The sequence below is a fragment of the Hylaeus volcanicus genome, chromosome 5 (assembly GCF_026283585.1).
Source record: "Hylaeus volcanicus isolate JK05 chromosome 5, UHH_iyHylVolc1.0_haploid, whole genome shotgun sequence".
Classification (NCBI taxonomy): domain Eukaryota; kingdom Metazoa; phylum Arthropoda; class Insecta; order Hymenoptera; family Colletidae; genus Hylaeus; species Hylaeus volcanicus.
The window spans coordinates 23,282,519-23,305,166 of record NC_071980.1 but is presented as its reverse complement, the minus strand read 5'-3'; the positions used below and the strand labels follow the sequence as shown (position 1 = coordinate 23,305,166).

General features: G+C 36.1%; 1 protein-coding gene across 10 annotated transcripts in view; it reads left to right on the top strand.

Annotated features, from left to right (window-relative positions):
- Nucleotides 1-22,648, top strand: part of LOC128876251 (EGFR adapter protein-like) — a 197,251-nt gene that overhangs the window by 4,055 nt on the left and 170,548 nt on the right. For 7 of the 10 annotated variants that reach the window (XM_054122443.1, XM_054122442.1, XM_054122441.1 and 4 more), the window contains exon 3: nucleotides 15,143-15,223. The exons of 2 other annotated variants lie outside the window; for them this stretch is intronic. In XM_054122443.1, coding sequence (XP_053978418.1) covers nucleotides 15,143-15,223 — 81 coding nt within the window. Of the gene's footprint in view, nucleotides 1-10,140; nucleotides 10,587-15,142; nucleotides 15,224-22,648 lie in introns of those variants that run through there. One more of the 10 variants, XM_054122437.1, reaches the window with a different exon arrangement.

Here is a 22,648-nt window from a genome sequence, read left to right as displayed (position 1 = left end):
TCGACTCTCCGCTGATACGCTATCCGCACGAGAGATTTGACTTCGACTTCCTTAACCTCTTGGCGAAGACTCTTCCTCGCCCACGCGAGTACATTTGAATTCCCTGCGCGTGAACAGCCAGTTACGTCCTCGCGTCTACATTTCGTGCTGAGAGTATGTTCTTTTTTCTTTTTTTTTCTTCCTTTCAGCTTGTGTGCCGTTGAGATTAATGAGGAACTCTTTTCCTTTTTCACGTAAGTTGTTCACATCAGCCTTGGACACGGCGATCCTATAACAACGTAGCATACGCTGCTTTCAGCAGAAATTCTGTCGCGGGTCCGACTTCGACCCACGATCATTTGAGGCTTTCAACTGGATCTGTGCCCTTTCAGATCAGCTTACATCAGTGGTGCACAACCTATGAATATAAAAAGTATTAACAAGTCAGTTTTTGTGTAATTTTAACAGAAGACTTTTTGAACAGACAACCATAGAACTATTTTAAACATAACTAACAGGTATTTAATATAACTTTCTGTATGTGGATTTATGTTTACATTAATTTAAACCGTGTCCACATTGAAATATAGAAGTTGAGTGACAGCTATTCGGTATAATTTTCTGTACGCGCAGTTGTATTTGCATAGAATGGTCCTTATTTCACGTTCATTTCTCGCAATAATTTATCCTTTACTTTCAATTAAAGTCACACCCTTAAGTACTGCAATTTGAAAGGTAAGTAATAGCTGCGCAATACAGCTTTTCATACTTACAATTTTATTTAGACCGTTCCTAATTTTACCACCACTTTTCCTCGATAATTTATCCTTTACTTCCAATTATCGTCAGACCCATGAATACCGCCAATTCGAAAGATAACTAATAGCTCTTTAACATAACTTTTAATATTCACAGTTTTATTTAGATAATTCCAAGTGTGACTATCACCAAACCTCGATAATTCATCTTTGACTTTCAATTTACGTTACACCTATAAAAATTCAATTTTAAATATTAATCAACAACTGTTCAACAAAACTATTTAAAATTCCTTATGTTAACCTAATTTTCTCCCTATAATTTATTTTTTATTTTCATTTCATGTTATAAACATTTACTGTACGTTTAGCTCAATAATTATTCACTTTTACTCGAAGCCATAAATATTGCTTGAAGTTTCTTAATGTTAATCAGAATTTGCGATGGATGCTCACGAATTTACGCGAAAATTTTTTATAAAATTGAGTATATTCCATCGGAACTAGTGTGCGTGTGGCAACATGCGCCGACGACCAGCCAATTCTGTCTTTTTTCGGGACATAAAAATTCTCATGCGGCAACTTCTTCGTTCCTCCACTTCAAAGAATGCGTGTACGGTAAATCTTGCCGCAGCTCCACAGCGGGGAATGTAATTGATTTCACTGTACACGACTGCTAAATGAGAATAGATGCTCGACGTACATGCTACAGCTATTGCATGCTTTCGCAAGTTCCGAAGACGCATGCGACCGATTACCATAGATATGTTTTCGATTTCCTAGTGTGTAGACGCAACAGTTGAAAACCACTCCAAAACAGAGTAAACAAAAGTAAAACTTGAACTGACTGCAGAACTAACTGATGTTAACTCAGTGGTGCAAGACTGTCTCCATCACTGGGACAGATGACATAAGATAGAATCAAATTATACCTAATCATTCGTTGACATTTACTACTAGCTCGTGTAAATGTCAAGATAGGGATGATTTTAGGAGCCTATGCAGTAGTAAAATTATGAAAGGTACGTTAATTGTAGATTGAATTCTCATTATTTTTGTTCAATTGACAATTTCTTAGTCATCTAAAATGTATATCAAACAAGATAAAAGGGAGGCAATACAAAAATGCTGAATGATATATTTAAAAACAAATAGAGAAAAGAAGAGCAAGAAGGTGAGGAAACAATAATGAAATTCTTAGAGAAAATGACTTTGTACATTTACTATTAAAATGTAGAAATATACCATGTGTTAGGACAACAGAAACTCCACAAGTTTTTGTAAGAATAATTCCTTTGAAGATCAACGTTGTTGAAGATAATTCATTTTTACAAAGTAAAGAAGGATATAAATATATTTAGGACGTATCAGAACTCTTGAATTAAATTAATTGACAAAATACTCGAAATTTATTGTGCAATGAATTAAATGGAAATTTTGAATTATAATTCAGGTAATAAGATTATATCAGTATATTCCAAACACATTTCACAATGTGTTTCTCCATTTATTGACATGTCATAACAGGTTTCACCTATGTTAGATATAAATTACACCTCGACATGCTCTACCCGCACAAGCATCCTCAGTCTATTAGTAACAGGTGCGAATACGAGGTTTCCTCGCCCGTTTCCAAGCCTCTCAACACCAATTTCCGCTCGTTCATGCTCGATCTTTAATCTGCATCGCAATCGTAGATAAAGCACAGTTACAAATAATTGGCGTTGCCTTCGTTCCTTTTCGCATTCCTCATCCTAGACTTTGAACTGCATTCCACGGAGGTGCTCGTACACCCGAGACCGAACACCAATCAATTTCCTTTCCGCGTTATTCAGGCGACTCGAGGCGCCTCTAATAAACTATTTTTACGTGTCTGGAACATTCGTCTAGCCCGCGCGAGTCGCGATACGCGCCGGCAGTTACCCACGCGAACTCTCCTATTTGCATATATGCAAATCATATTTTCAAAGGCTGTGACTCGTGACAGGCGGCCCCTTCCACCCATTCCCTTATTTTTCAGAGGCTAATGAATACCGATCATTAGAGGACTGGATGGTAACTAATAAGTGTGCTCTGCCATGCTTTGTAGGAAAATATGTGCTGACTGCTGTTAACATGAATTGCTGTTGAAATGAGTTGCCACGTAATCTTACGCATAATTGCTTCGAATAGAGTATCACGTGATTACGCTTCAAGTTCGGTGAACGACAAGAAAATTATTTTATTATGTTTTTGTTTATCACAGTAGGAAACGAGTAGTAGTGAAACGAGTTTTAGGTTTGAAGAAGACCATAGGACCTAATTAAATAGATAATTTGCTGAGAAGATTGATGGTTTGCATAAAGCTATTAATTCAAATAAATTCAGAAATTTTAATATCCTTGCTATACTGGCCAAATATTTATTATGCTTTTGAAAGAATTATTCGTAATATTAAAGATGTTAATATTTATATGAAGTATAATAATTCATATAATTGCAGCTGTTACATACTTTATCTGTATATGTATAGATTGACTGAGCAATTTAATATCACTCATTTAAATTTATTCATGTATGATATATTAGCGTATAAGTTATAAATACACAATAACTGTGCGTATTAAACACATGTGATATGTGTATATTTAATTTTTATTGCTTTTAGAATTTATGACAACATCGTAAATATGTAAAGTCACGCGACGTTATTAATAATTAACATAAATTATCTTGCTTTGTTCACACATATTTTAATATTACTATATTGTAACATACTCACCACATTTCTTTTATTATGTAAATATTATGGAACATACGAAAATATTCTGCAATTATAAAATACGTTGAATTTAAAGCATGGATTCACGAACCACACTTAAATTTTATTCATATAAGGTACAAGCATTTAATCGATAAATTTATATTATAATTAATTTCAATTAAATTTCCAATAGAAAATTCTCAGTATTACCAACAGTATTAAAAGTCAGTAACGTAATTTCTTAAACAACTTTTCAACATTATTTATCGTCTGTTTTCAAGCTTCGATTCAATTTTACGTTCAATTGACTTTCTGCCAAAGTTATTTGCTAAACTTTCATCATTGTTGTGAGCATTATTGCGTTCATGGCAGAGATATATTCACCATTCTTCTGGTAATTCCCGACATACGGAAAGCACATTGTTCTTGTACAATGTCCGCGTAATTTAACACTTCTCGATGAACATCATTCAGAATAAAAGCTGCTCTCGAACCATTCAACTATTCCAGTTACGCAAATGTTCTTCCTTCCCTCTGTTGCTGTTTTCTATTGTTCGAGCGATGGTAATTTCTAATTTTCACTTTATTTTTACTAACGAGTACATCACGATAAATATACAGCGTCATTGTTAACAGATAAAACGAAGATAGAAGCATTTTTATTATCAACTACGTTAAGTAACTATTTTCCGTTGGATTTTATTGGTGCCTGATATTAAATTCATTTAAGCTGTTTTGTAGAAGTGAGAGTAAAGGTGTGGAATTTTGTAAGAATATTTATGCAGCTTAGAACAATGAAATGTCATGTACAAGGTGTCCCATTTTAATTGACCAAGATGAATTCGTTGAAATTAGGAGTGATGTCTAGAAATAATTCGAATGACAGTTAAACAATGGACTATTCCAAAGTAAAAATATACGTTCAACCTTATATTTTCATGAAAAATTACGCCCTTTCCGACTTTGCTAGAATTATCAGGACACCACGTAGATTAGAGTGCTTGGTGAAGGGAGTATAGCCTCAGTAGATGAGTCAGACAGACAATGTGAGAATGTAGACTTTTCATTTGTTCATAGATTTGTTTGTGAGCCTATAATATTCTTCGATAAAAGTAATCACACATTAATAAACACATATCTTGTACAATAACTATCCAAAATCGGTTATCACAAATTTCCAAGGTACCAAAACCAAACCACCCCCAGCTACAACTATATCTTCATAACTAAAAGCAGAAAGAGAAAACAAATTCCTCAATTGAATTAAGACTTCGTTACAATAATCGCCTTCGAAATCTATACAAAACACATTGTCAACGATCGAGTAACCTTACAAAAACTTTTAAAGTACTCCGATTAAAATAACCAATTTAATAGTTTTCATCACTAATTACCTAAACGAATAAAATATACGAAATTTTGACCGTCGCTGCACGCCGATATCCTCGATTGGACCAGAAAACCGAGCAAGGAGATCCCCTCCTCGCGCGCGATTCAGAAACGTTCGTATTTCAGCGCTATTGGGCCCCGTGCTGGCGACAGAGTGGGAGTAAAAGGGCCCAGCGGTCAGGAAAGTAGGATGATTGAAGTAATGGTGGTGGGAGTCATGGGAGCTCCGACGGGGACGACCTTGCTGAGCGTGTGTGACGTATATGAGAGCGGCCAACCACACGGTTGTACGCGGGGGTTTCGAAGCGGGACGTTGCGGACCCGTCGACTGTCCCCATAGTACTCCGCTGAGACGGCCCTGTGCAAGAGCACCGGTTAGGTCTGGGCTGCAGTCTCTTATTACGCACGTTGCAGCGCTTACTGCGCGCGGGAGTGCATGGACGCGCGTGCTCTGAGAGCGATAACGCGGTTCCTCAGGGAAACGCAACGCGCGCGATGCAGAATGCACCCGTGACGCGCGTATTTCCGTGACGCGCGCGCGCACGCCCCGCACCGGATTTCTCGATGGGTGAACGTTCGAAGGCTGTTCGTCGGCAAACGAATCGGGATTCGTGGAACGGGACCAACGTCTCGAAACGAGAGGAATTCTTTTCCTTTCGCGCGTTTATGCAACGATTGCCGCGAGGCTCGCGGGTTGGATCGTTTGCTCCGGAAACACATGCGCACACCAGCTAAACAGATGAGAATATCACGTGTCGATCACTTCGTATGTCTTCCTCTTTCGCTTGAACGAACTTTGTCGTCTTTCTTCCGGGACAGCTGAAGTTTTTACATGTACAGAAGTAGGTACGATTCTGGTGTAACGAATGTAAATAACGATTATGGGAAAAGTGTAGAAAATGTACAGTGGTCTAAACTGAATTTCATCTCGAAACATTGATAAAAGGACAACACTTTAACAGTGGCAATTATTAGAGAAGCTACACATTCCTATGTATCGAGTTCATCGTCTGACTATCTAATCGCGAAACTACTTATATTTTCAAACGAGACGTGCAGAATCAAATTAATCGATCATGACAATTATCCGTACGTCGTTAGATGGATTTGATAAAAGAGCAGAGAAACATTTCTCGGTTTGTTTGCCGGTGAAAGGCAGCGTGCATTGCAAAATTGACAGAGTTGTTTCCCTCGACAATGCGTGCGTGCCTGTATTTCTGAATGAGTAGACAATCGAGTGACGTTCGCGCATATTTAATGAAAGGATCGGATGATCTTGATTAATGGCGGTGGAGTGAAGTGTGTGTAACTCGATCGGAGGAGAATTCCTTTATTTTGATGAGGATAAGTGATGAAATGTATTATTATGCAGTGTGTGTTATAATGTTAAACGTTACCATTTTTTTGCTGGAGTCCGCGCATGTCCGACGGGATTCCTTGATAAGTGGATAATTAACTCTCGTTCGTGGACGTATACGGACGTAATTATTCCATCCTCATTAATCGATACGGAGTAATTGTGTGATCCCGACTTAAAAAGAAAAAAACGTGCAATTGTGATCTTCGCGTTTAATAGAATAATTACCGTAGTGGCACTATGCAGGGTACCGATACACCAGAAAGTAAATAAACTGATTTTACTACCTAAACAAAAGTTTAATAACTCGATTAAAAAAATTAGTTTATTAAATTCGATTAAAGAAATTGAATTTCAACGAGGAATTGGAAATTGAATGGCCAGCTTTAAACAAATTTTTGCGTCTCGGAGGTAATCGGACACGTTCTCGTCTATAAGCTTTCTATTCGCTAGGAAAGTGTTTACCGAATGGGATGCAAATGCACCGTTCATACGCAATGTGTCTTCTTTCCTTCGTGTGCGCTTTCCATTCGAAAGTGAAACTAATCTCGGAATCAGACTGGACGAGAATGAAACGCCCTGAAATCGATGGGGTCGCAGTTTTTGTTCGACATCAAATACAAAAAGTAACGTCAGCAAAAGAAGTACGATAGATTTCATCGTTACAATTATTCAAAAAATTCAATTTATATCAACTTTATTTTAATTACGTATTAATTAAATTATAACAAGTAATAAACAAGTTAATGATGATTACTGTATCAGCAAAGAATAAAGTTCAATGTGAAACGAGAAAGGACGCCTTTGCAACTGTGTTCGCTTCATAAAAATTTATTAATTCAAAGTAGTAATGAATTTTCACCCAATTTTGCACGCAACGTGCATTTTATACCTTTGCGCTCCTTAATTTGATGCCAAAATTTAATGCTCGGGTTTTCGTAAACGCACAATTAAGAACAGATTAAAAGTTCGTTGTAAGATGGTTTTAAGGAACGTATTTAACGATCCTTCGAGAGAAGATATTGGCGATTGTTAGATTAAACCGTGGCTGATTTCGTCGAAATAATTGAAATTGCCTCACCGCGAGAAATTTAAAATAGGATCGTCGGGCCATTATTAATATTACCAGAGATCGCATTCGAATTGAACGCTGGTTGTAATTAAAGCGCATACCATAATCCAATGAAACGTGTGCAACGCACATACATAATTAGATGAATGACAATTAATTAAACCAGGGAAGTGTACGTGATTGTACGAGTGTCGATTAATTAAAACGATCCTCGTGAATATTTGCGTGTGATACGATTTGACTTTCGCATTAAAAATCATCGCTCGCGTGATCACGATAATAACAGGTATTTCGTTGATAGATGTTTTGCTTATTAATTGCTTCTGTTGAGTATCAATTACAAGCTACCGTACGAACTCGAAATTGATTTTACAGAGCCCTCCGTGTCGACGATACTTGACGTGTAAACTTTCGGTGTTATGGAAAGTTAATTAACCCATGGCATAATGAAATTGCTTGCGGTTATTCAAGATTTAGTGTTATATACGTAAGAACAAAATATTTAGTTAATCTTTATTTATAATTTCCTTAAACTATGATATTTTTAAAAACAATCTTCTGCATGTGAAAAGGGCTTCCTGTCGCAAGTTTCGCTATATTATTTTGCTAAATGTAATTTTGGAGTCATTGGAGCCATTAACATGATACATCCCTTAATTACTTCATCCTTCAGCATTAACAGAGTTATTAAGAGAGATGTTAAAAAAAATTCGTGCCTACCGACCTCGGTCACGTTGCAACCGTTGACATTTTCGAGTATCCCATTCTGGCGGTCGTGACGAAGAATCTCCAGGGAGAAGAGTCGGTATGTTGCGCAAAACGTGAACAGCATTTAGGCTAGGCTGGATGCATTGCGCAACGAAAGATCCGCGGCTAGCGTCAACGAGGTCGCGATGCTCGATCCCTAGGTATTTCGGTCAGCTTGCAGAGATTTTAAAAATGCAATAATCGAACCGTTCATTATGAAACTGGTATAAGTTCATCTTCCTACATGAAATACATAAACCTTAGAGTTTAATGGTACATATTCCTCAGTTATATTGACAAAGTAAATATTGTGCAGTGTTCGAATATTAAAGTTAGTCTTTGTAAGTAGCCCACACTCTGGGGATGCAATTTCACCTGTAATAACCTGGCGAACGCACCGACCTGAAGGAAACACGCGTACTTTTGCTCGATTACAACACCTACCGCTAATAATCTGGAGCGTGTCGGACCATTTTCGAACGTGATTCATTGCTTCGTTGGCCTCTCGACGTTGGTACAAGTGTATCGCTTCACTGGGGCTTTCACTTCCTCTTCGATATCGCTTGCAACGATTACCACGAAACTTGATAGCCTAATTAAACGTATAGATTTCGTAAAGGTGTCTGCGTTGAAGTATCCGAGCAGAAATTATTTCCAGAGAAGCGCGCATGCCAAGGAGAGTTCATTGTGCAATAAGGTTTCGGATCGCTTCTTTCGCGCCCTCATCGGCTGAGAAATATAACGTAGCAATGAACCTTCTATATGAAAACTAACATACATCTTCTCGTTTATTAATGGACTTATTAATTTTAATCTTCAAATTTTTTCGAATTTGTTTTGAATTATTTTTATTTTCTTATTTCTTAATCGGTTAGTAAATCTATCTGAGTGTCTTATTATACAGATTTGTTCCTTTTTTATCGAATTCTGTATAATTTTTGGATTTTTTCTGGAATAATTTCAACTTTGTTTCACTTTTCTGACTAGGATTCGTATCATGATAAATCAATACTTTTTAATAACCATAAAAACTGTATATGAGATACTTAAATACATCAATAATCTAAATAATCTATATGATCTAGAGTTCGTAACCCAGAATCTAGATTCAGCTTCCTAGATTCAGCTTCCTAGATTCAGCTAATTTTGATCAATTAAGGCTTAAACAATTATCGTCGAATTCTACCCACTTTGGATATCTAGCTATATGGAAACTTAAATAGCGTTAAATTGACTGTAAACTGATTAGTACCGTCGTTCGACAATTTTAAACATCACGTTGGTTGCTTTACACTCGTGCCGCCTTTATAATTATTCTACGATCAAGTCCACTTGCGAAACGCTTCAACGAGTTTCTCGAAACTAGTTTTCGTGGTCAGTAGGATTAATGACGCACAAGTGATCACGTAGATCTGCACAGAGAATGTAGCATTGAACGGAACGTTTGTCAAACGTGTTTAGGCGAGAGTGACAGTGATTAGTGATCGCCGCGTGCATATCTCGGTGCGCTCGCAATAGGACAATTTCAAAAAAATGTCATTTTTCACGTTTGATAGATAGAAATCGGAATAGTTTTTGTACTAAATGTAGCTCACTACGATACGTCTAGAAACAAGAATGTACTTGCATTGGTTTTAACTAGATTGCGAACGTTTAATGAATTTATGGTAATTGATAATATGGAGAAATGTGAGCCATGGTTTCGAGAAAACTGAGCTAAGAAAGGATTTGAGTTTGCACGTTTATCTGAGAAAGGAATGGCTTGCTCGTTTCTTTGACAATAAGCGTGCAATATAATATTGTATACTAATAATGTTAATATTCTTGCTTTAATTTTCAGTTACAAAGGTTGTGTAACTCTCTTCAGGATAAACTTTATATGTATATATACTTTATAATATTTACAAATTAAACCTATTAATACACAAATATTATCAACTCTAGCTCGAAGAGCACAAGCTTATAGTTAAACCGTAGAACAAATGAACAAAAGAAACCAAGAACACGTTCATTCCTCTTATTATCCTCCATATCACGTAACCAAAGGAACAAGAAAATTAAAATTAAAATATGTACATTTCTCCTCTGTATACGAAACCAACAGAGATATCCGGATATTCTGTTACAAGTGACTCTCCATGCGCAACTTCTACAAAGTACAACAGTGAAATATCTCGTCTTCAGTGTTCATAAAATATGAAAAATGTGGTGATAAATATTCCGTGATTGAAGAACCTGAAACTGTTCGGTGTACCAGTGAGACACGAGTCGAAACATTCGAATCGACTTAAGGGATCGACTATCGGCGCTTGATCGCAACAATGAGAGACCGGAAGAAGAATGAGCACTTCCGCTCGACACGTCCACCGCACCACGTCGATCGCTGGCGAACGAGACGCCGGGATTTAACGAAATATACAATTAAAAAACAGATAACCGAGGATAATTAAAATATCCATGGGTGGAAAGGAGGGAGAGAAGGCCGGGGACGTAGCCAACAAAATGCCGGAGGCCAGTCTGAAAATATTCAACAGTGTACAGGTAGGCATTCCCGCGATTCCCTTTCCCAGAAAAAAAATCCAATTTAATTCGGCAAATTGCGAGCGCGTCGATTTTAGGGAGCATTCCAAATTCGTTTACGCGAACATTTTTCTCTTTAATTGATTCGAACCGCTTTTACGTTCTCATTCCCTGATCGTATGAGTACGCGGCACTATGAGAAAAACTGTATCTTTTAATGGAATTGTATCCTTCGTCTGTTCCTTTGAAAATATATTGAAATTGTAAATAATATTTGATTAAAAATTTAATTCAAATTTCGAACGACGTTTTCGACCAATGGGTGTATAGCTTTTAATTTAACGTTGTTTGTGGAAAAAATGTAGTAAAAGAGCGTAGTAACGAGGAGCGTGAAATTTTATTTATGTTTTTTAGACAATTTAATCATATTCGGTCTAACTCTAAACTCTAAATTCTAAACTCAATAGCTTATAAATATTTGAGAAAGAGGAGTGTTTCCTAAAAGCAAATATTTAAATCTTCGAAATTAATTTAATTCAATTTAATTTTTAATTTAATTTTTATTAAAAAATTTTTTAAAAAAACCTTTAGTATTAATTTTTGTTTCAATAATAATAATGTAACCTTAACCTACAGCGAGAGAGTAACATTTATATTGCATTTTAAACTTAATTCATGCAATAATTCCCAATTCAACCGATACCAAAGTAAAGGTTATTCGAAATGAAGCTTAAATTTAAGTCGCACTGTCTAGTTATTAATAACTGCATATAAAAAATGGATGTGCATCACATCTTCAAATATTGAATTGTGAGGAAGGGATATCTCTGAAGGGAGACCAGAAGGTGTACCTATAAGCTATATATAAGTCATAATGCATACGTATTCTGAAGGTATGTCGTAAGTCATGCGTAATAGCTTCTTTCTATTCTCTGACACTTTCTATTGCACGTCATCTTTTTTCGTTTATCGTTCTTCTCATCTTGCCTGTCTAATATTATGGGCAGTTCTGCATTCTCTTCTTTTATTGCTCATCAGTTTTTGCCATCGTTCCCCTTATTTTATTTTGCCCACCGAGTTCTCAGATTCGCTAAATGGAAATTGTCCGCAATTCACGAGAGCTCTGGCGAATATCTTATTTACATTAACGCGATGCGTAAGTTGATTGATGACAACCACGAACGAGCAACATTTCTTCACACGCAATTGTGTAGAAGCTTCTCCTTCGTTTGCAATTTTATGCGACAAAAAAAAAGTCGAATACAGAAGAGTAATGTTTCTTTTACTCGTCAGTATAATTAGATCATTCTGTTGTGCAGTTTCTTCTCTTTTTTTTATACTATTTTGAGAGCCAATTCATTACGATGCGATTATTGTCCTCTTTTTAATCTAATATTTCTACATTATTTATGCTTTATTTAGGAATAATTAATTATTTAAAAGTAGTAAAGAATAAGATCTCTGTATTCATTAATAAGGATGTTATACAAACTTCTATTCCTTCTAAGAAGCTTTTCAGTAACTTGAAATCCTATTAAATTATAAGTAATCTGGTAATAATTAATAAAAATGGAATATGTGTCATTAATAACAATTTTTATTTTTGAATGGGAGTTCTTCAATCATAATAAATTTGTACACTTCAAGCGTTTACCTGGTTTAAATAACGAAGGAATGTAATGAATACCTATCTAACATTTAGAATTTCTTATGAAATATAAGATTTCACCCTTAAGAATGTAAAACACTTTAAACCTCACCAGATTGAAATACCACTTTTACATTTTTCAAATATTTAATGAAATGGGAAATTTATGGAGATAGTTTCCATGGAGATAGTTTCAGTCTAAATGATTCACTGCATTTTATACTTTACCAGTTGGAAATATCTACACTCTTACATTCTTCGAATATTAGTATCATTTGCATCCGTTGCCATGTTAATTACGCAATTCAATTTCCAGCAAACAAATTTCCTTTTTCCTTTTAAATGAAATTATGCAACTCTTACGCAAGGGAGAATATTCACTCCTACAATTCTGACACACTGTAGAATCGTGTTCACGTTAAGATCTTCATAGTATAAATACAGCAGTATTTACATTCACGTCCTTTGACGTCATGGTACAAAGAGGAGAATACATGAATCGTTACTCTTCCGAGAAGCTCCGATAATTTCAAGAAGAGCTATCCTCACAAAGGAATGACCTAATCACTTAATAATACCAATCATGTAATCGCCAAGCTTTGGTTGGCGCAACAATATTATTCCACTCCTTAATTCGTTATGATTACTCTTAAATTGACATTTACCAAGAACTTTTCATTCACCCTTAACTATATTAGCGCCTCTTTCATATTATGCTACACTGAAAATTCGAAAAATAATTGTGGGAACTACTTATATGTGCTTTCAATGATGTCTAGACATGTTCCATTCAAGAGAGTTGGACGTGATCGTAAGGTTAACATTAATAGATTTCTATCTACGTGTTTTACATAGTAGTGGTGGGTATGCTAGTGTGCTGGACCTCGTATGTGAGATGTGCAGGAGCGGTCGATATTGAACAAGAGGGAAAGTCTCTGGCTTTCACATTAGCGTATATTTTTTTTAGGATTCTTGGAAATCTGTTAAAGCTAATTGGTTGAATAACCCATGCTTGCATGAGCCAAGAACATGGAGTGTAGTTGTAAACGAATCCCCTATTAAGAGTACCATAGTTAATAAAACGGTTGACTAAGAGCAACAGTCTTCGTGGCCTTAGCATACCAGCTTGTGTAAAGATGTACCAAAACGATTACGACTATCGTTAAACGTGTATTAATGGCAAATTAATGGTTGCTATTAATTTATAAATATTTTGACTTCTCAGGTTACGTACGTGTAAGCTTAGAATTTCCAAAATAAATCTAAACTAAATCAAATCGACGAAATTTCTGGGGAAGAGCAAAAAAAAACTGAATAATAAATTGTATAAAATAAAATATAAAATAAATTACTTTCATTCGAATAAATCAAAATTCAACTCGATCAACTCATAATGTCTATCGGTACTACTTGTACTGCTTTAATTTCAAAATGCTGTTAATTTTGTGTGGTGTAATATGTAAGTTGATCGACTATAGTCAATACTATTTTTCATAATTGACTATTTGAAAAATTTGTATTGCTCTTCCATTAAAAAAGCTGCCAATTTAAATAAATCAAGGTTCTCGCGTGTAATTTCACTATACTTTCTGTCGAGTAACTAATCCCAATGCTGGATGAATAAAATAATAAAGAATATGCTTCCGGTCTGGCGCTGTATACGTTTCGAACTTTCGATATTACAGGGAATTTTGCGAGATTGTTTCCGCTGCGCGTAGAGAGGTATAATATTTCTGGAAAATCCCTGTGATTCCGCGAGGAGATCCTCCCAGAGAGAATTTCGATGAAACAACAATGAGAATCATACGGGTGGGGGGGGGGGGGGGGGGGATTAAAGCGGGGATTATTTTGTGGCACGAGTATCTGAATCGAAATGACGCCTGGAGAAAAGATTTTCAGACATGAAAACAGGGATTGAAGCACAAATTATATGTACGCTGGGCGTATAAAGCACTCGGGCAACGACTAATATCAACAAAAACTATGTGCAATTCCGTGAAATGAATAATGTATTACCTGGAATAATTAGACGGGGCATTTTATGCATTTACGTCGAATGCTACTATGAAAGAGAACATACGACACGTGCGCAGATAAATATTTCATAAATTGTTATAATGATATTAATATTTTATTTGTAAAATATTTGCATGTTTTTTTAGATGTTTTACATGTTTGCAAAATATTTACAGTTATGTGTTACATAACTGTGTATGACAGAAGTGGCGTTCGAATTATCAAGAACAGACCACAGACACATAATTGCATTAGATACCGTAATTTATCGTGCTCTGGATTTTATCCCCTTCCCGCCCTGGATGCTTTTATTTATTGTCGTTCCGAGAGGGGTCGCTATTTTTATCGGCCATATAATCATGAGGCGTCGTGTTTAACCGAGGAAGAGGGAAGCCTCCGAAACTCTTCGGAACTTCGCTGGTATGCCGGCCACACGTTTCGTCAGCCCCTTCAGCCCTTTATTAAAGGTGGAGAAATATTTGATACAATTTGGGGACGGACATTCTTGAGAGTGTCAATATCCGATCCACGTAATAAATTAATCAGCGATTCATCTTGAAAGTTTTGGTACTTAATGTACGGGTTGTTGAAACATTATATCGAGTTAGGTTCGAAAGCAGCCTTCAATTTAACCACTCACACCTATCAGTCTAAATGCTAAATAATTAGATAATTCAAGGATACAGTTTTCGGCATTTTAACTTCATGATACTGATTAAAAAATAGTATTAATAATATTTTTCTAATATTTTGTCATCTTGATAACAGCGACTAAAATTCTGTAAATAGCAACAACACATTGAATTCAGCTACATGTCTAATGTGTAAATATCGTTTGCACAATTACAAACATCATAATAACTTCGAAAAGTATGCATAAGTATTGAACTAAACGAAATTTTTATTTTTGCAGTACATGGGTTCGTTTCCCGTGGCGATTCCCGACATTGCCAGCCGTGCTGAGTACGTGCGCTCCCAATTGGAGACTCTCAGAGTGAGTACCGAATAAAATTTAGTTTTCCAATAAAATTTCGCCCCTCGAAGATAACCGTTTCGGAAGGAAAATAAGTATCGCGTGATGGAAATATTTGTCGATTTGAAACTCGTTGCTTGTCACTAAAATGACACGACTTCGAATACTGAGAGTTTTAGGGGAGGAGACAAATTATAATATCGGTAACAAAACTGAGAAGTAACTTTTATTTTTATAGCAATTTTGTATTGTCACATCAGCCACTTTATAGGGTTATTCGTTACTTGAAGGAAGCTACTTGATTAGAAGTTAGAATTTATGGAAGAATTGGGTTCGCTTGAAAAACTTGAGGGGTTGAAATAAATTGGAGCGTTCGAAATTATATTTAATCGGAAGAATAGTCTATGACTGCCTCTCGTGGCGATGATAGGTACAGAGAAAGGTAGATTATTCTGGTACGCCTCGTCGCATAATAAGAATCAATAAGATAGCAGCATAATGGCCTGACATGTCCCAGGCCCTATTTTAAGTCTGTTTATTTTCCGGTTTTGCATGCATGATGAATCGCGAGTTTTATATTCAAATCAAAGCAAACGACTAAAGTTACGCAACACCCGTTATTTCTTCACTGACAGCGAAAGTGGCATATCGAAAGGCCTGCTTAAAGGTTGTTAGGATTTTCATAAAACTGTCGAACGGAATTGTGCAAAATGAATTTTTATTCCCGCTGAACTCTCCGGCGAATCTGCATATCATGTGCGCGAACGACCTCGTTTGTTCTGATTAAGCAGCTTCAGCAACGAAGCATGTGTTTGCGGGTGAAATAGTGGAATAGTTGCTTATGATAAACGTAGGTTGGAATCCAATTATCGGAAACAGGAAGTTTAAATCTGTACATACTGTGCACTCGACGATTATTGTTTATGAATTAATTATGATTAAAATAAATAAAAATAAATTATGAATTAATTAATTAAATTACTATTTTCATGTTTTGACATTATATCGCTTTAGACTATTACTAACGCTTTAACTATCGATCTGCTTAAAAAGAATCTGCACCGTAGAAGTGAATTTACTACATTATTAATCTAGGCTGATAATAACTCTCGTATATTGTTATTAGGAATAGCAAAAGCCTTAGCTGTTTCGAACAATTAAGCACCGTAATATATATAATCACTATGTATAATCCACAACAGGATTATCAGGTGCTAGACAGGTGACTCTGGAGTTAACAAGTCTATAAATAATCTTCCAGTAGATGAAATGAAAAGTTACTTACGGTTCGTGAAATCGCAAGTGAGTAACGCGTAATACCGTAACGTCTCGTTAAGCAATCCTGGAATGAAGCTTATCGAAACGTGTAAACCATGCTATCTTCGGTGTTACCGTTTCGCATGAAAGGAAGCGAGACGGCAACAGTGGGCTGGAATCGCGGAGTGTATTCATGGAAATCTGTCCATCAGGCTCTAATGGAATACCACCACGACGAAAAGTGCCACGAGATGTTCTTTAATGCCTTCATAAAATTCAGGTTCATAATACCCGTTTCACAGTCAAGAACACGCTTCACACAGGCGCCGGCAGACCCGTGCGTACACACGCGTAAAAGATTAGACCGACAACTCTCTGGCACGAGTTGCTCTCGCTTCCAGGCAAATATTCAACTCCGATGAAACTCCGTACCGAAATTCTGCTGATCCCTTCAGGGTCGGTAGTCATTACTAGGTTTACAGTAATAACGCGGCTTACAATAATAAGCCTGGCGAACGAAGTTTATTTCGAGCCGCAAATCTGTTGTTTGATTCCCTTGGTACGTGATTACCAAGCCGAGTAAGTTCAGGCTAATTAGTCGAAGGAATGTTCTCAACGTTAATTGCGTCACGAGGCGCACAGCGACACAGACAATTTGCTCGTTTAGAAAAGGCTGCCGAAGTGAGCGATACTTGCGGCCGTTTCGGGGGTATTGTGCGTTACGGATTTCTTCTTTCGGTCAGGGTTTCTTTACTTTGAGTAGATCTGATGCATCCATGTTCGATATACAACGTAGATGATTTAAATTGTGACACTTACTATTTAACCCATTCATTGCAATAGCCATACTAGTTTGGATTGGGTGTAATTGGTCAGGGAAGAAGTTTATAGCCATTTGAGTTAGGAATTATGAATATCACTGTCAATATTTAAAATCTGTAACTTTTGTTCAGATCGTTACCATTGGGTGATCGAGTTGACTTCTGAGAAACCGTTTTATCGTTCCCTAAGCGTCCACTTGAATTATTTCCATGAGGTAAATTTCGATGAATTTGAAACCCAATCTCCCCTGTGTCAAATGAAATCTAAAATTTCATCGAAGAATCTAGTAGGAGGCATAAACTACACTCGCCAAAATATATAGTTTGGATATAGGAAATTTATTTCCTTTGTTTCGATAACAATAATTTATCGAACATTTTATTAAACACTACCGTTGCAATACGATACGATTTTGATAGAAATGCTTCTATCGAGCAAGTCCTTAAACCTAGAAGAGGCTACTTTTATTGGCAGAACTGTCGTTTATTGTTGCGTTTCACGGTGAACGTCGAAAGGAAATCGTTATCGTGGGAAGCTGTTATGTGTTTGCAGAGGTACGTAATATTTGGCTGCATATTCAACGACGAAAGTTATTTACCGTTAGTCTACGTTTTCCAGGGTTCATAGATGCCCTCCACAAAGATCCGACATGTAAAACCGTGCTTAATGTAAGCGCACTGCGAATGTACACTACTGGTCAAAAGTTTCACATCGACGACTAATTTTTACTAAAATTTACTTTCATTGAAGTTATGATACTCATTTAGGATTCCTTCAGATTGTAATTGTTTAATATAAAAAATTTTCTAATCGTGACTTTAGATTTTTTTTCTGTTGAAACAACATCATCTTTCAGGTTTCATTGTAATGTTAATTTATTTTAAACCCTTCGAGTCCTGAATTTGAGTCATCTTCACAATCTACGAACGAAGGGTTTTCCAAAGGGGTCTTGGAATTTTTTCTGACTTGTTCGTAACAGACTTTGAAAATTTATCCACTTGTCACAACTGGAAATATGGAAATATGTACAAGGATATGCATAAATTCAAAAATATATAAAAATATTTTATCTAAAAAGCACTTGTGTCACTGTACTCATAGTGAACAGTTAAACATCATTTTTTATACTTAATTGTGCTCACACGTACTTTTATTTAAAATGTGTAAAAAATCGTATTTATTCTATTGTATAATATTTGTGTTCTTGGTAAGGATATTTTTACTTTCCTTAACTCGCCTAGAGGTTCCAAACATTTGACTGGCAATGTATATCCATCTCATCACTCCGGCGGCGCTCATATTTTATTTGCCAGGACTAAATGAGGCGAATGGGTACAAGACGCGACGAGGATTATTCGCGGCTATCAACGTAGCAAAGTCCTCTTCTATACATTCTATGTAAATGCTAAACCTACGAATGAAACTCGACAGGGCGAGAGATTGTGACAAGAATGGTACTCCTATATTTTTATATCCAGGATTTAAATTGTACGATATTTTCGTCACAATGTTGGCTCAGTCCATCTTTTCATTTTCGACTTTATTAGATCATTAAAAGGTAGGCTAGAAACAGGTATCAATCGAGCGTTAATATTTCTTCTTCAGTTTACAAGACAATACGGTGCCGGTGTTCGAATAAGGAACAAAGGATGCAAAACGAAAAGAAGAGTAAGAGACGAGTATAAATCAGACTGTTGCGTAGCCTCCGTTTGCTCCATTATTATACTGTGCAGCTTCGTGACAGGGAGTCAGAAATTCTCCATTTGTAAAGCTCAACCTTTCTTATTTATTACTTTGAATTTCCGATGAAAATGCAAAGGTATATAAATATAATGTAAATATCTCGTTAGTTCATAGTACCGCCACACGAATGGAAAACTTTAAATAAAATAGTATAGCTAAGCAAAGAGGGGGATACTTTTTAAGCCACCTAACTTCAAAGAGTTAAATTAATTTAATATTTCCTGGAAGGTATACGTGCACTGTCATCTTCTAGTTCACTTTGCATTATACCCGAGAAGTATTAAAGAACTTTTCGAACGAGACTTCGTTGGCCTAAAATGACGGGATTCCGTGACGCCTCGAAATTTCATTACGGTGTCTAGAAACTTTATTGCTTCGTTCAAAAATACCATCGCGCCAGTTAGAAAGTCTATCGTAGAGTTTCGGAGTTCCACCGCGGAGCCCGAAATTTCATCGCGGAGCCCGATGTTTTTCCACGTCTCACCCTCCCAACCAATTTATGTGCTCGCCCGTCAAAGAATTCTAGGTTAACCGCTGAAGTCATTAATATCGACGGGGACCAGCTCCTATAAGTTTAAGCTGTTCTCTGGCCTCAAAGAGAACTTAAAGAGCTCCACTTTAAAGGATCACGGAGAACGGGAAACTTCTGGCTTCCGTTGCATGTGTTCGCGCTAAAACGAAAGGCAACATGCTTGGGCAAGAATAAGCTTCGTTGAACTCGTGAAACTGGGAAGACGGTGTGCCGGCGAATGTGAAGCGTAATGTAACGTGATTACATTAACTTGGGTACAAAGTGGCGCGTCTACTGGGAAATGAAATATGACAATAAGCTAAGTGATGTATTTAATGCTACGATCTGAGCTGTTCTTTTTTAGTATTATATTATTTTATAGTATTACTGTTATGTGAGACTGTTTAATATTAATTAATAATAATAATAATTACATATATTATTAATAATAATAATATGGGACTTTTGAGGCAATAGTCTTCTCCAGGCAAAATACTATTCCTTCCATAAATTAAATTTATGTATTTATTCCAACATATCTGATATTTCGTTCCAATCACGAAAAATGCTCGAGTGAGATTCAAAGGAATTAAAATATGCCACTAGTAAATCAAGCAACGTCTTTCAGTACATATCTTTTGGACAACGATTAGAAACATCTGTTCAAAGGCCATTAACTCATACGCGTAATCATTCCTTTTATCAGGCAATATAAAGCCATCGATTTGCACGCAAGCTGTCGCAGGCGCACCGTTATCATTACGAATTAGCGATCATCTTGTGGCTGGTCAATTTTCGCGGAATCCTCGCTGGTAGAACGTCATTATAGTACTCGCCGAGGTAAGGAACATATGCAAAGGCGAGGCTTGCGCAAGGTCAACGAGTTTCAGCACAAATAAGGAGCATAATTGACGAGGGTTCCGCGGGATGGTGCACAGGCCCATGCGCGTACTAAATTGTATGTCTCTGTGGCCGAGTTCGAAATTAATGAAACGCGATAAAAGACCCAGTTGTACGGAGCGTGTTTAAAATTCCAACCGTGCCGAATCTGAATTCGCGTGATTACAGAGTTTGCGTTTCGCTAAACTCCGCCGCGTTTGTGTAACGTACTGAACTACTGATGTAAACTGATTTGTTCGGCCTGGGGAAACTTTAGTTTGGAATCGAAGTATGGGAACGAAGATTCGTTTTATACCCGACACGGAAATTTGCTGAATTTTTAGAACAAAGCAAGTAATTGGTGTATTAACTCTTTTCACGAATGGTCAGTTAGAAATAAATTTTGTTTGTATTACGTTTCATCTAATCCCAAAGTGTTGATGGAAGAAAGTTTGAGATAATCATGTTGCTATTTTAAATTCTATGTTGTTACAAATATTTTGATACTCTGTAAAAATGGATTACTGACGAGTTTTTTTTTTCAAAAGAAGCTTTAGAATTTTATTTTTTAGTAAATATAAATGAATTCGTAGTAAATACATAACTAACATCACCGTTTATGTCTTTATTTAAAACAGAATCTATATATTCGATTATCTTAAATTTGAATAATGAATTGAAATTTTATGTATAGAAAAAATATCTTAAACATGATACAATCACGGTGAATAAAATAGATGGCAAGATAACAAGATAAGAAAATGGTTAACGAGGTAATGCATAAATTATAAAGAAAGGAAACTTTCAGAGATACAGTATAGGTTTTGAATGGGATTTGAACTTCCATTGGAAGTTACAATTAAACTTTAATTCGAGCTTAAACTTGTTATCAATGTTAAATCGACGACTGTACAAATTCAAATTTAATTTCCCGATAAAACACTAGCACGACCTACATTCGTCTTTAAACTTCAGTATTGAACCTGCAACTTCCTTGTTAAACTTACAAGAAAGCATGAAAACTTTATCACTTAACGGAAACGAACCCCTTCTAAATGGATATCAAATCTACCCTATGACAGTAACTTGAAATACGTTCCTGTAATTTCTATTTGTGGTGGTTATTATGAAAGTGGTATAAATTTATCTTTGGATTTCAAATATGATTGATTCTCATTTTAAAATAGTTCTAGTGTCAACGTGGTAATTTCTCTATGAACGTATTTTGTAATTTTTGTTTTCAATTCAACATAGAAATATATTATATCATTTTTACGAACAAAATATCATTGAAAAATGCCTATCGAAAGTAATCGTAACGTCAGTGTAATTGATCATAACCAATTTTTCCTTCGTGTATTTAGCTAAAATTGTACAGGTCAATAAACAAAGTTCTTTTTGTAAATTATTACGATTCAAAGTCAACATATTATTTATGTACATATTGAAGCACTATAGACTGTAAACACACGCTGTATATAATAAATATGCTCTTTATTTGATGCTATGTAACTATAGACTGCAATCCCAGAAACAATATTTATTCCTTCGACCACGTTACAAGCAGCTTTCTTCTAGATCCTGCGTTCATCTTTTTCGCAGCCCCTAATTTCTGTTACCCCCTACTTTCTTCTCTGTCTTGGTAATATTTCGATTTCGTCCTTTGTTCCTTTTGTTCTGTAGAATGTGCAAGGGTGGGTTGGTGTTTTGCAGAAGATAATAAAGCGTATTCTGCCCTTTTCCATTCTCCGATTTCCTCCCTGCTTCCAACAAAAACGGCACGCAGTTCCTGCCTAAAAATCCTTCGCCGCGGAACAAGGCTGAAACGTTCGCGTCATTTCTGGGTACACTCTAATTATTCACGCACAACGAATCAAATGTGGCGAAATAAAGGAGGGCTAAATATTTCCATCAAACTCGCGGCACAAGATTCTCCCTACAGAGCGTGGTAAAATCACGGGACACATTAAATAATGGTTCGTGTGGAAACTATTAACGGTAATGTTGCAATAAAATGATTTATGAAGAGACTGACGATGTTCTTCTAAATGATGTTTTTTTTTTTTTAATATTGTATGTATTTTTTCATGTATGTATACTTATGCATTCTTGTATATTTACATTAGTCAGAGATGCATAAATATCTACAGTATATTCATGACTTATCCGTATTATGAACAATCATGGAGAACATTTAGTATGATCATAAATTTGTCAAGATTTAAAACAAAAAC